This window comes from Monodelphis domestica, chromosome 1 (assembly GCF_027887165.1).
Source record: "Monodelphis domestica isolate mMonDom1 chromosome 1, mMonDom1.pri, whole genome shotgun sequence".
Taxonomy (NCBI): domain Eukaryota; kingdom Metazoa; phylum Chordata; class Mammalia; order Didelphimorphia; family Didelphidae; genus Monodelphis; species Monodelphis domestica.
In genome coordinates this window covers 379680080-379694728 of record NC_077227.1, presented here as the reverse complement: position 1 = coordinate 379694728, position 14649 = coordinate 379680080, and the positions used below count along the sequence as shown (strand labels likewise).

The 14649-nt window shown below is 40.3% G+C and overlaps 1 protein-coding gene across 1 annotated transcript in view; it reads right to left on the bottom strand.

Moving 5' to 3' along the window:
• Window positions 1–14649, bottom strand: part of ERGIC1 (endoplasmic reticulum-golgi intermediate compartment 1) — a 168600-nt gene that overhangs the window by 66945 nt on the left and 87006 nt on the right. Inside the window, exon 3 of the mRNA XM_056811581.1 lies at window positions 10606–10678. Within this exon, the coding sequence (XP_056667559.1) occupies window positions 10606–10678 (73 nt within the window). The remainder of the gene's footprint in view (window positions 1–10605; window positions 10679–14649) is intronic.

Genomic DNA, 14649 nt, shown 5'->3' with positions numbered 1-14649 from the left:
TGTGGTCATTAATAACTGAGATTTATAGCATTTAGTGGTTTACAGAGTCACACAATACTCTCTCATTTGATACTTAAATTAACTCCATGAGATATGTATACAGACTTAGTGTTCCTATTTTAGAGATAAGGAAATGGAGGTACATAAATTGAAGTATAATTCAAGGACACATAGTAATTGGCAAAGTTAGGATCAAACTCAGATCTACTAACTTAACATCCTGTGCTTTTTCTTCCATACAACAATTGTTTCTTTTGAATAGCACCTGGAATAGGGCCCATATGCTGTAATACTGCTCCTTTCTAATTTTTAGTTTGAATGAAAGTTGCTTTTCTTTCTTTCTTTCTTTCTTTCTTTCTTTCTTTCTTTCTTTCTTTCTTTCTTTCTTTCTTTCTTTCTTTCTTTCTTTCTTTCTTTCTTTCTTTCTTTCTTTCTTCCTTCCTTCCTTCCTTCCTTCCTTCCTTCCTTCCTTCCTTCCTTCCTTCCTTCCTTCCTTCCTTCCTTCCTTCCTTCCTTCCTTCCTTCCTTCCTTCCTTCCTTCCTTCCTTTTAAAATGCTTAATTTCTGTCTTAGAATCAACACTGTCTATTGTTTCTAAGCAGAAGAGCAATAAGGGTTAGGCAATGGGGGTTAAGTGACTTGCTCAGGGTCACACATCTAGGAAGTGCCTGAGGCCAGATCACCAGGACTTCCCATCTCTAGACCTGGCTCTCAATCCATTAAGCCACCTAGCTGCCCAGTTACACTGCATATGCCTTACCTCCCCCACTTTCATATTCCTCTTTAATTCCTTCTCTCAAATAGGTGGTACAATCTGAAGTGAGCACTGACAATAATAAAAGCCATAATGTGGGAGAAGAGAGCAAAAAAGGTGTTGGAAGAAATTATATATGCAGGGGCCATGAATTCATCTTCTAAAACCTAACAACAGATAGCCAGGCCTGGAGATAGGAGGTCCTGGGGTCATAATTGGCCTCAGACACTCTTAGCCATGTGATCAAGGGCAGATGACTTAATTCCAATTGTCTAGTCTTTAGCGCTCTTCTGCCTTGAAACAGATACTTAGTATTGACTCTTACGATGGAAGGTAAGGATCTAAAAAAGAAAAACTAAAGAATTGAGTTAGAAAAAAATCCCCAAGACATTCAAGATTGTTCCCAAATATCTCAGGTATGTGACATGGAGCAAGCCAACTAATCATGCTCAGCCTCAGTTTCCTCATCTGTAAAATAGTAGCACCTGCCTCAGAGAGATGTTGTAAGGAACAAATAATCTCCATAAAGTACTTCGGGAACTTTAAAATGCTAGGTAATGGTCGATTTGCCATTATTGTTACCATTATTATTTATGATTACATTGGTTCCAGGGTGTTTTAAAGGACAGATCACCCCCACTTGATGGCAACAAGACACAAGAACCTCAAGATGCCTGTTTCCTTTTGGCAGCAGAAAAAGGAGAGCTGGACAACATCCAGTACACAGAGATGACTCCATCATTCATGGAGGGCGACAACTTTCTGGGTCTGAGAAGCAGGTAGAGCAGCTGCTGAGCGTGTGAATCAGCTAGGCTGACACCTCCCATAAGCATCCAAAGATTATTAGGTGACAGAGTCAGACACCTGCCATTGTTATGGTCATTATAGCCTTTTAAAAAACGTGTCCATCACTTTACAGCTGATTCCCACACTTTATTAATACTGACCTCTACAGAACCCCAGAGAGGCTATAAGACATTTGCCTCAACTCCTTGATGCATTAAAAAAAAAATCAAAAACCAAATTATCAACAATCTCAAATCCTCTTCTAGGCTGTAAAGGTGACCACCTTGAGTAGGGCTATTCTGGTGAAATGTAAGTTCTAGCAGGTCCTACTCTGGGGAAAAGATTCAAGGACAAGCTTGCCATCCAAGGAGCAACCATTAAGGGGAAAGACTTCAAAGAGAGGTCTGTTCTGTAAGGACAATCCTTAGTCCCGGCATGGTACCTGTTATAAAGAAGGTGCTTAATAAACAAATAGGTTTAAATACCTCAATGGGTTGAAATTTTTCATGTGAAAGAGATGAAGCTAAAATAAGGCTCCTAATTCATCACTGTGGCTTATATGCCTAACAAAGTCAGAGAGGTTTGTCACCAATGTGCTAGCTAGCAGGAGGTCCATTGTTCAAGACATAGCAACAAATGCAGAATATATTTTTAAAAAACCCTTACCTTCTGCCTTAGAATGGAGATGTATCAATTCTAAGGGAGCAGAGTTGGGGTTAAGTGACTCATCCAGGGTCACATTAGGAAGTGTCTAGGGCCACATTTGAACCCAGGACCTCCCATCTCTAGGCCTGGCTCTTTGTCCACTAAGAACCCCCCTCCCTTTCCGCCGTAGAGCATCTACTAAGGTCTGTCATTTGTAGCATGAACATAATGCTGAGTCCTTAAGCTCTTCACTACCCTTCTTAAAGCACAAATGAGGCAGAGAAAACTCAGTACCTCAGTTCCAACAACTTTTATACTGGATAAAAAACAAAAGGTAAGATTGGCATTTTCACTGGCTCAAGATGAAAGGAACCTTGCTCAAAATTAGGTTCATTTTTCTAACTGTTTCCCATTCTTCCATCTGGGCAAAGTGGCAGAACTTAAAGCCTGTAGAGGCAAGCCCTTGCTGGAGGTAAAGATCCTAAGACATCCTTGTTGGTCAACTGGCCAGACCTCAGTGGGGAATTCTGGAGTCTGAAGGGGTCTGGGAATAAGCTGCTATGGAACTCAGCACTGTTGGCCTTGGTGCTAATAGATAATTACTTTGGAAACATATATTGGTGAGAGTCAGCTCAGCATAGCAGGGTCAGGAAGAGTTGGGTTCTTCTGATCTGCAAACACTAGCTGTGGGATTCACTTTCCTCAGGCTGAAAAATGAGAGCTAGGTAGGGCTTAGTATCTCCTTCCTTGCTCTGAAATTTCTTCTTTCTTTCTTTTCTTTTTTAAAAAATATTTTCATGTTTTTTTTTTCAGTTGCATTAGAAACAAAATTTAACAAGTGTTTTTTGACATTTTAAAATTTAGGTTTTCTCCCTCTCTATTCTCCCTATTCTATCTGAGGTGGTGAAAAGTCTGATATAGCTTACACCTATACTTTCATGTAAAACATATTTCCATATTGCTCACGTCATGATAGAAGACACATATTACATATACAATTGAAATCTCATGAAGGAAATATAGTGGCAGATGGCATGCTTTGATCTGTACTAAAACTCTAATAGTGCCTTCTTTGGCTGTGGATAGCATTTTCATCATGAGTCCCTTGTGGTTATATTGAAGACTTGCTTTGCTGATAATAGGCTAGTACAGTGATGGTGAACCTTTTAAAGACTGAGTGCCCAAACTGCAACCTCATGTTGTATGTGAGCCCCCCTTACTCCTGACAGGGGAGGGAAGGAAGCACTCCCATTGAGCTGCTGGGCAGAGGGGTGGGTGATGGGAGAAATGTCCTCAGGTATAGTGGAGAAGGGGAAGGGAGCAGCCCTTTCTGGCACCCTCTGGCACATATACCATAGGTTCACCAACATGGGTCTAATTCTTCACAATTGATCATTGTATAATATTTCTGTTACTATATACATTGTTCTCCTGGTTCTGCTCTGGTCCTGTTTTTACTTTGTATCAGTTCATATAAGTCTTTCCAAGTTTTTCTGAACTCGTCCTGTTCAATGTTTCTTATGGCACAATAGTATTTCATTGTAACCAGATATCAGGACTTGTTCAGCCATTCCCCAAGTGATGAAAAACCCCTCAATTTCCAATTCTTTGCCATCACAAAGACTAGATCTAAATTTCTGATCCTCTGGTTTTTTTTAAGGTCATTTTCATCTTTGAATATAACCTCTCCCCTCTCCTTTTCTTTCTTCCTTACTGAGCCATTTCTTTTAACAAGGAATAATAATGGGGCAGCTAGGTGGATAGAGAACTAGGCCTAGAGATGGGAGGTCCTGGATTCAAATTTGACCTCAGTAACTTCCTAGCTATGTGATCCTGGGTAAATCATTTAACCCCCACTACCTAGCCCTTACTGCTCTTCTGCCTTGGAACTGATATTTAATATTGATTCTAAGACAAATGGTAAGGGTTAAAAAATAAAAAGACAAAGATGGGGCATTTCTTCATCTTGGGAGTCAATGACTCCCAAATGAACTGAGTTGTTCTTCTGTGTCTGAGTCCAATGGATACGTCGAACAGTAAAAAGGGGCTGGGAAAGGAGCCGAGAGGCATTTGCCCAGCCCTCTAGAGATACCAAGCAGGTGAAAAAGCACCTGATTACTGGGAGTGAGGTCAGAACTGCTTCAACTGGTAACTCTGGCTCTGAAGCCCGGCTGGTGGGGCCACTTAGCCAATGATAATTGATTGTCTGTCTTCTGTGGCAGAGGAGCCACACCATGGGAGTCAGTCTGCAGTGAGGTCAGCCTAAGCACTCATACATGGACTCTCACCTCCTAAACTGTACTTTGCACAAAATAAGCCTATTATGTCATCAACCTGAAAGTCACTGTTATAACTGCATGCTCAGGTTAGAATAAAAGAGCAACCATTTGGTTTCTGTGGGTACTGAGCAGCTTAGTCCTGTGGGGAAAAATGCACGGTGCAAAAATGCTCCCGTTTGTTTTCGACAACTTCCTCACTGTCCCAAGACATCTGGAAAGCTAGCAGGACTTGGGAAGGTTTTCTTCTTTTGATGAACAAAAGACCCAAGCTAAGGGGCAGCTAAAGAAGCAGTGAGCTATACAGGATAAACATCAGTTCTGAGAGTGTGACTGGGAGCAAGCTGTTAGCCTTCTTGGGACCTCAGTTTGTTCACTTGTCAAAACAGGTGTGCTACTAGTTGGACTTCCTGGACTTTACCAGGATGTTGTGAGGAAGGTGCTAGGTAAACCTCAAGATGTTACAGAAATATGACTTATTTTTTAAACTCATGGCCTCTGTCTTAGAATCAATACTATATATTGGTTCCAGGGCAGAAGACTGGTTAGGCAATGGGAGTTAAGTGACTTCCCCAGACAGGAAGGATCGGAGGCTAGATTTGAACTCAGGACTTCCTGTCTCTAGGTCTGGCTCTCTATCCACTGTGCCACCTAGCTACCTCCCAAATAACTTATTTTAAATTGTTTTCTTTAGCTTTTGGAAAGGGTGTTTTATATTTGTGGCAATTTTTAGTGACTTACGTTTTTTTCTTCTAAAAAAATTCATTATTTAACATTAAAAAAATAAGCTATTATCAATCTACTTTGCCTTTTTCTTTTATCTTCCCCATCACTACCTATATATGAAGTCCTTTAAGAATGTGAGAGAAAAAAATCATCTGATAGTTTGAATCCTTCATCAAAATATAATTTTTATATAAGGTACTTCCTGGGAACCAGCTGGGATATTGGTCTGCATTAAAAAAAAAAGAGAGTTTCGAGGGCAGCTATTTGGCTCAGTTGATAGAGAGTCAGGTCTGAACTTGGAGGACCTGGTTTCAAATCTGCCCTCAGACACTTTCTAGCTGAGTGACCCTGGGCAAGTCACTTAATCCCAATTGCCTAGCCCTTACTACTCTTCTGCCTTGGAACTGGAACTTAGTATCAATTCTAAGACAAAAGATAAGGGTTTTAAAAGAGAAAAGAAGGGGGCAACTTGGGTGGCTCAGTAGATTGAGAGTCAGGCCCAGAGATGGGAAGTCCTGGGTTCAAATCTGGTCTCAGACACTTCCTAGCTGTGTGTCCCTGGGCAGTTAACCCCCATTGCCTAGCCCTTACCACTCTTCTGCTTAGAACCAATATACAGTATTGATTCTAAGATGGAAGGTACAGGTTTTTTAAAAAAGAAAAAAGAAAAGAGAAAAGAAAATAGAGCTTCAAGGAATGATACTAAAATGAGGATTCTGCTGTCCTATGGTTCATAAGCCCACATCAGAAGTATTGAGTTCAAATCTGATAGTTGCTTTAGGATGGATGTTGATATAGCTGGAGGGAACACAACTATAATGAGGAAAGGCCTAAAGTTCATGCCAAATGAGAATCAGCTGAAGGAACTGTGTTGTTGAGCCTGGGGAAGAGATTTAAGGGGAACACAAGAAGTGTCTTCAGATATCAGAAGGACTGCCACGTGGAAAAGAGATTAGATTTTTCTGACTTTAGATGACAAAATTAAGAGTAGCAGGTAGAAGTTGCCAAGAAGCAAAAATTAGGCTTAATGCAGGGGGAAAAAAATCCAAGAATAAAAGCTGCCCCTCTTATTGGAGGTCAGGGCTAGAGGGCTGACCACTGGTGAGACATATGGTGGAGGTACCAGTTAAACTAAAGAGCCATTCAAGCTCTGAAATTCTGTGGTCTGTTCTTGTTATTAATGGATTCTTAAGGATTAGTACATTGTTGCAAGTTAAAACAACTCTGGGGTACCACCTCACATCTATTAGACTGGCTTATGTGACAGAAAAGTAAAATGATAAATGTTGGAAGGCATGTGGGAAAATCGGGACACTGAAAAATACACTGTTGGTAGAGTGGCAATGTAATTCAACCATTCTGGAGAGCAATTTGGAACTATGTTCAAAGGACTCTAAAACGGCATATACTTTGATCCATCAATACTATTACTTGGTCTGTACCTCAAAGAGATTTTTTTTTCTAAAAGAGGAAAGAATGAACCTATTTGTAAAAAAAAATATTTGTTGCAGCTCTTTCTGCAGTAGCAAAGAATTGGAAATTAAGAGGTTGTCCATCAACTGGTGAATGGCTGACAAGTTGTTGTATATAATAGTGATGGAGTTTCAGAAAAAGCTGGAAAGACTTATATGAACTGATGCAAAGTGAAGTGAGCAGGACCAGAAGAGCATTGTACACAGTGACAGCAATATCTGTAGAGGAACAACTGTGAATGACCTAGTTATTCTTAGCTACACAGTAATCCAAGACAATCCCAGGGATTCATGGTGAAAAATGCCATCTGCCTTCAGAAAAACAATTGATGGAGTCTGAATGCAGACTGAAACTTAATATATTTAATTTTCTTTCTTCTCTTTTAAAAAATATTTGTAGATCTCTTCCACAAAATCACTAACATGGAAAAATATTTTGCATGATTACATATGTAAAATCTCTATCAGATTGCTTACAGTCTTGGGGTGGGGAGGGCAGGGAGTGAGGAAGGCACATTAATTAAGAGAAAAAATAAAATATTATTTTGAAAATTGATAAACTAAAAAAAATTAATGCTTTGTCTTTCCAAGATAACCTCCTGGTATTTTAATGTGAACAAACTCAATAAAAAAATGGTGGCATTCTCTTAGCTTAAAAGAGTTGTTTGAACAGTGAAAATTTTAGATCCTATGAAAGAAAGGGAAAAGAAAGGGAAAGGGATGAGCTTTTAGGACATCACAAAATAAGCAACACAAAGAGAGAAGAGAGAAAATAATGTGATTTTAAATGACAGCACACAGTGGTACTAAGAGAGGGTCCCTTATGGCTTCCAGATATAGGACTCATAGTCTCCCCATACGTCTGCTTTTATTCTCACAGATCCTTGGAATATTCTCCTGCTTCACTATGGAATTGCTTCCCTTCTTTTAAAGCTCAACTCAAATATCACTGCTTCCATCTGACTTTTCCTGATCCCCTGTAAACAATAAACCTTTACTTTCATTACAATTCTTGGAATGACAGCCCTCTAATGTGCTTATTGTGTACAGAATGCTATGTGTTATTACTGTATTTGCCTCATTCCTATACTAGACTAGGACCTCTAGGGCAGAAACATCTGAGCAAAGCTTTGTATTTCCCTTAGCACCTGGCATTGTATCCTGTACAAAGAAGGTGCTTAATCAACATTTGATGAATAAATGAATAGGTATAAACATCTCGATGGCCTGAAGAGAAAAGAGGCTAAAAAAATGGTTCTGAATTCATCATTGTAGCTCACAAACCCAACCACTTCAAACTAGCCTTTGCACTGTTCTCTGCATCCCAAATGCAAATAAATGACTCTGCTGACCCTTGCCCTTGGCAGACGGTCCAGGCACATATAGGTAAAAGAAGCAGGTATTAGATATCAAAAAAGGAGGAGCGGAACTGACCATATGGAAAAGGTCATCAATTCCACTGTTTTCTTAGGATATGGCCCAGCTTTGGTTCCCAGTCAAGGAAGCCTCTTTTGTGAGACAATTTTATGCTGAGTTGATGTCACACTCAAAGAGAAAGGGATCCCTGCTGGCCCACATGTTGACACAGAAAACCACAAATTACCATTATCTATGTTGAACTGTGTTTTATTTATCTTGTTAAACATTTCCCAATTACATTTTAATCTGGTTCTGGCCTTACTTGGGCACTTGACACCTCTGGTGTAGTGGATAGTGCCCTGGACTTGAAGTTTGGAAGATCTGGTTCAAATTCTGATTTAAATACTAGCTTTGTTATAGTTCAATATGGGTTTTGATGTTAAAAGATCACTCTACTGCAAATATGAATAACATGGAAATAGGTTTTGAACAATGATACATGCATAACCCAGTGGAATTGCTTGTTAGTTCCAGGAGAGGGGAAGGAAGGGGGAGAGCATAATGAATCATGTAACCATGGAAAAATATTCTAAATTAAAAAACAGAACAAAACAAAGGAAACAAACAATAAATATTAGCTGTGTAATCCTAAGCAAGTCACTTAACCTCTCTGAGCCTCAGTTTTCTTCTCAGTTTTCTTCATCCACCAAATGAAAGAGACTTTAAAGACCTTAAGATCCTTTTCAGCTTTAAATCTAGGAATCTACAACAATTTCCCTTTCAGTAAGGACGGTGGCAAAGTTGTGCTATGGGAAAGAATAGCAGTAACACTTTATATCTGACAAGCACTTTACAAGCTACCAAGTGTCACAAAGTGATTTTATGTCCATCATTTCATGCAGGAGTGGTATAAAATCAGAATGTCAAAGTTCAAAAACTGAGACTTAAGGAGAGAATACTCTGCCCATAATTGCATAGCCAGTTAATTGGTAGAACTGCACTAGAATGTTGGTTTCCTTATCAATCCAACACAGACTCTTCTCTCTTACTGTGAGTTAGCAGGTCAGAGAACAGGAACAGATCAACAAGGAAGACAGCTCTCATCCTGTAGAATAAGGGGCCATTATGCTCGGAATTTATGTGAGTAAGCTTCAGCTCATTCACTGTTCCTTTCCTTTGTCCTAATTCTCACAGGCTGGTCTCTAGAAGTGTTAATAAAAACCTAATATAAATTCTCTTTTTCTGGGAACATCTAAACTGGAATACCAAAATATGAGATGAGGCTAAGGATCATAGGATAGTATGGAAAGGGTCTTTAGAACTTAGGTGGCTTGGATTCCAATCCTGGCTTTGCCATTTATTACGTGGCCTTGGGCAAATCACAACTTTTGTGTTTCTGTTTCTAAAATAAGGAGTGAGATATTTTTTAAGATCTGTCTTGTGAATTATATCTTGAGATGTGTCAGGCAGTTCTAATTAAATGGGTTATATGTGTGCGTGTGCATATGTGTTGTGTGTACACAAACCACTGGAAATTTTTAAAAAAAGAAACTTGATACAAATCACAACCAACAAAAAATAAAGAAATCATGAAAATTCCATTATTTGAGGAAAACAGAACACAAACCATCCAGAAATTATGGCAAAGGTTGTACCTTATGATTAGCTGCTTGGTCATAGACCCCTAAATGATGTGGGTAATGAGACTCCAACCAAGTTCTAGTTTGGGAGTCTTAGTTCCCAATTTGGCAACTCCTGTTTCCAATTCTCTCTTAGAAGAGGAGTTTTGTGTGACCATGATTAGATAATTCCAAAGGAATTCGGAGTCAGGCACATCCCAATGAGTTTACTATAAGATTATGAGGGCAATGAATAATTCTAGGAATTGGGGATGGATTCACCCTGCGTCAAACCCTGCCAGGAAGCAGAGACTTACTAGTAACCAAAAATGAGAACATTCAAACAGGAAAGAGAGTTCAAAGGAAAAAGGCTTTGATGTGAAAGCAGAATTCTATGTGCCTGGAACCTCTCCTTTCAACAGGGAACTTTTCTTTAGCATAGGATCAAATATTTAATGATTTCAAGGAAAAAGCTCTCACGTAAAATGTGATGAAATTACACAAATGGGCAAACTTCATACATTTTCTTTATTTTTTCCTATTACGCATAAAAACAATTTTTAAACATTAAAAAAGAAACATTTTGAGTTCCAGATTCTCTTATTTCTTCTGACCCTCACTCCTGCTCTCTCCTTCCTCCTTCCTGAGATACCAAGCAATCAGAAAACTTTCTACATTTTCTAAGGAGGTCCAGAAACACCCAAGCGTTTATGCTGTATATTTATTAAATACAACCAGAGCTTAGACCAGACTTAAAACAATCATACCAATATACCAGAAGCTCAGAGAGGGAATAGGAAAGATTGCAATGTTTCTTCATGTATTTGAAAAAATGAAAAATGAAGCAATCATCTGACACAGGGTCCTCACTGACCATAGGGCCATGGCATACGCTACTCACCTTGATCTTCAGTGATCCTCTTCCCACCCTCCCAAACATGACTCCAATTTAAGGAAACTTTACTTACACTTCAGTGGCTATGAATCCAGTGAGCTCCGAGAGAAAAAGGAACAGAATAAAGAGGCAGCAGCAGACAGAGACTAAAATAAACAACATCAGGGAGAAAAAGAATTAGGATTTTGTAGGGACACAGGTGACACTACTTCAGTAATTTTATTTTAAAGTCAGGGTATGGATGCTTCAGTTCTTCCCTTTATTTTGGCTTTTCCTTTTTTTCCCAAAGAGTTTAGGTGAACTTTCTCATTATTACCAATAAGATTAGTTCAGGGACAAAAACTTATTCCTTTCTTTCTCCCAAAAAAGATAAATTATAATAAACTTTTTTCATTTTGTTTAGTTCTTTAATGTTTACAAAGAGCTTTCCCTATAACAGTCTTGTAGGGCAGGTATTGCAAGTGTCATCAGTCCTTCTTTACAGAAGAGAAATCTGAGGCTCAGAAGAGGAAAAGTGACTTGCCCAAAGTCATATAGCTAGTGAAAAGGGGAACTTGGATTTGAACTCTGAACTTGAGACCAAGTGAAGTGCTGGTTCCCATTATAATATGTTACTGCACTAAATGATCATCCATCTCCTCTTCCCAGGAGGAAGCTACTGTTGGCAGAGACCACTTTTGTTCACGCCACCCTCCTTGCTTACAATGGCAACCCACCGTCCCCAACTTTCTTCCATGGTGGGGAAATTTTCCCTATCTTCATATTTCAATTCAAGATACAGCCTATTCTTCAAGGGCTGCCTCATGTCATCTCTTCCAGGAAGTCATCTGCAATTATTCAGGCTTGTCCTGTGCTCTCTTTTCTTTGAGCTCCTACAGCTCATAGGGACCATGCCACTTGGTACTTGATTGTAACAGCTAATAACACGAGCAAGCATTTATTTATAGCGTGCTTTCTGGGTGTCAGATGCGGGGGTAAGCACTTGACAATTATTATCTCATTTCATTTTCACAACAAATTGGGCAGTTAGGTACTATGACGAACTGCATTTTACTGAAATTGAAGCAAAGAGCTTAAGCGATTTGCCTAGGGTCACCTAGCTAGCAAATGCCAAAGGCTAAATTTGAACTCAGGTCCTTCCTGAGTCTAGGTTCTACCCTCACATACTTTTCCTCCACTGTTGTTTCTCTGTTTTGATTTAGTCTCATCTCCCTCACTAGAATGTGAGCTGCTGGAAGGCAAGGGTCTGTGTTTTCCACATCCTCTGGCCGCAGCATAGTCTAGCCCTTTGCAATGCTCAGAGGAGATGCTCAGATGGGTACACCTTGAATAGAGCTGAACCAGGGCAAAACCACTGGAAAGTTAAAGGTAAAGTGATGTGCTGCTCCTTGAAGAAGGCAAGACAAGAGGCAGGAAGCTAAGACCCAAACAGGATGTGGATCTGGATGAGAGAGGGTCTGTGGAGCCACAAGGCTTCTCAGAGCTTTTGGGACTATGTGACTCCAGGATGCATGGCTACTCATAATGAGCTGGAGAGGAAGCATGTATGATGTAAGTGGCTATAGAGTTAGAAAGACTTGGGCTCACTTCTTATCTCTGATGTATCTACTGGTTGTGTGACCCTGGGCAAGTCACTTCACCTATCTCAGTTTCCTCACCTGTTAAAAAATGGGAATAAAGGTACCCACCTCCCAGAGTTGTTGTAAGGCTCAAATGAGATAATAGTAAAAAGTGCTTAGCACTGTGTCCTTTATAAATATTATCTATTAACTTATGTAAATATTATCTACTCAACCTTTCCATATCCCAGGCAAATTTCTCTCTCTCTCTCTCTCTCTCTCTCTCTCTCTCTCTCTCTCTCTCTCTCTGTCTCTCTCTCTCTCTGTCTTTCTCTCTCTGTCTCTCTCTCTCTGTCTCTCTCTCTCTGTCTCTCTCTCTCTCTCTCTGTCTTTCTCTCTCTCTCCCTCTCTCTCTCTCTCTCTCTCTCTCCCTCTCCCCCATATCTTCCATCGTTGGAATTAATACTGTGTATTGGCTCCAAGGCAGAAGAGTGGTAAGGGCTAGGCAATGGGGGTTAAGTGACTTGCCCAGGGACACCCAGCTAGGAAGTCTTTTGAGTCCAGATTTGAACCCAAGACCTCCCGTCTCTAGGCCTGGCTCTCAATCTACTGAGCCACCCAGCTGCACCCCCCAACCCCCTTGCAACTTTCTAAGTCTAAGTTGCAGAACAAATGCCAGATGGTTTTGGGGGAGAGCATTTCCTCACTTAGAAATTGCCCTTACCAATGAAATCAGTAGTCTGGTCCAATAACAACTAAAACTATTATCATTTCACCCTTTGATAACATGTAGAAGGTTTGTAAGACACTTTCCACACAACCCCCAGGGAGAGAAGTAGTAAAAATAGTATTATCCTCATTTGAAACTAAGCAGGAAAAAGTGATCTATTTGTGGCCACATAGCTAGAAAGTGTCATGGTTAGGTCCTGAGCCCAGGTCCCTCCCGATTCTAAGCTCAATGATCTAATGTCCCACCTACCCGTTCTCATCCACCAGTCTTAACTTTTTTGTGTTGAACCCTTTTTGGACAAGGACTCTTTATGACAATCTAGTGAAATCTATGGGCCCTTTCTCAGAATAATATTTTTTAAACCCTTACCTTCCTTCTTGGAGTCAATACCCCAGTACTCCAATACAGAAGAGTGGTAAGGGCTGGGCAATGGGGGTCAAGTGACTTGCCCAGGGTCACACAGCTGGGAAGTGTCTGAGGCCAGATTTGAACTCAGGACCTCCCATCTCTAGTTCTGGCTCTCAATCCACTGAGCCACCCAGCTGCCCCCTAGAATAATATTTTTAAATGCATAAAAAGGAAACTCTCTGGAAATATATAATTATAAAAATATTTTAAAAAGCAAGTTCATGGAGCCCAAGTTAAAAATTCCTACTTTCAGGACAACTAAGTGGCTCAGTGGATAGAAAGCTAAGCCTAGAGATGGAAGAGAGATCCTGGGTTCAAAACTGACCTCAGACACTTCTAGCTGTGCGACATTGGTCAAAGCACTTGCCTCCATTTACCTAGCTCTTACCATTATTTTGCCTTGGGACCCATATTTAATATCAATTCTAAAATGGAAGCTAAAGGTTTAAAAAAAAAAAGAACTAGTTTAAGCTGTACCACCCACTAAAAGATGGGCTCTTCCTAAGAGGATAGGGATAAGGAGGCTAATAATTTCAGGCAATGGGCATTTATTGAGAACCTGTTCTGTTAGGCACCTTGGGAAGAGTGGGAGGAGAGAAAATAGAAATGGGAGAGACAGACGCTACTTCTGAGGAAGTTTTCAGTGTTTGGATACTCTGCCCACAATGAGCAAAGGCCTGCCAATAGGAAGCAATACCTGCTTCACCCACACTCTCTCCAATAGAACATGATGGTGCACACAGAGGTGAGTTAGAGGCGGGCCCAGTGGAGCAGGTGTCTTGAATGAATTTTTTTTTTAAACCCTTACCTTCCTTCTTGGAGTCAATACTGTGTATTGGCTCCAAGGCAGAAGAGTGGTAAGGCCTAGGCAATGGGGGTCAAGTGACTTGCCCAGGGTCACACAGCTGGGAAGTGTCTGAGGCCAGATTTGAACCCAGGACCTCCCGTCTCTAGGCCTGGCTCTCAATCCACTGAGCTACCCAGCTGCCCCCTTGAATGGATTTTTAAAATTCTGTGACTGACATGGATTGGCACTTACTGCTCAGGGAAAGGGCCTTTATTTATTTGTTTATTTTATTTATTATTTCTCTAAGGACAGAAACCCAATTTATTAACTTTATTTATTGAAGGACAAAAACTCAATTTAGATTTCATTTATTGAAGAACAAAAGCCCAATTCATTAATTTTATTTACTGAAGGACAAAAACCCAATTTATCCTACCTGTTCAATCCTCACTCTTCCATGAAAGGTCCCACCCGGACTGGTGGACTCTCTTCCACCATTCAGGCCTGCTCTCTCTTCAGTAGGGAATGTAAATATGAAGCCAACAAAATACTAAGCTGCCTCGATTACCGGGGCTTCCTCCTGAGGCTCAGGTCAGTACGTGAGTGGCATTTTCACACAAATAAGAGGCACTA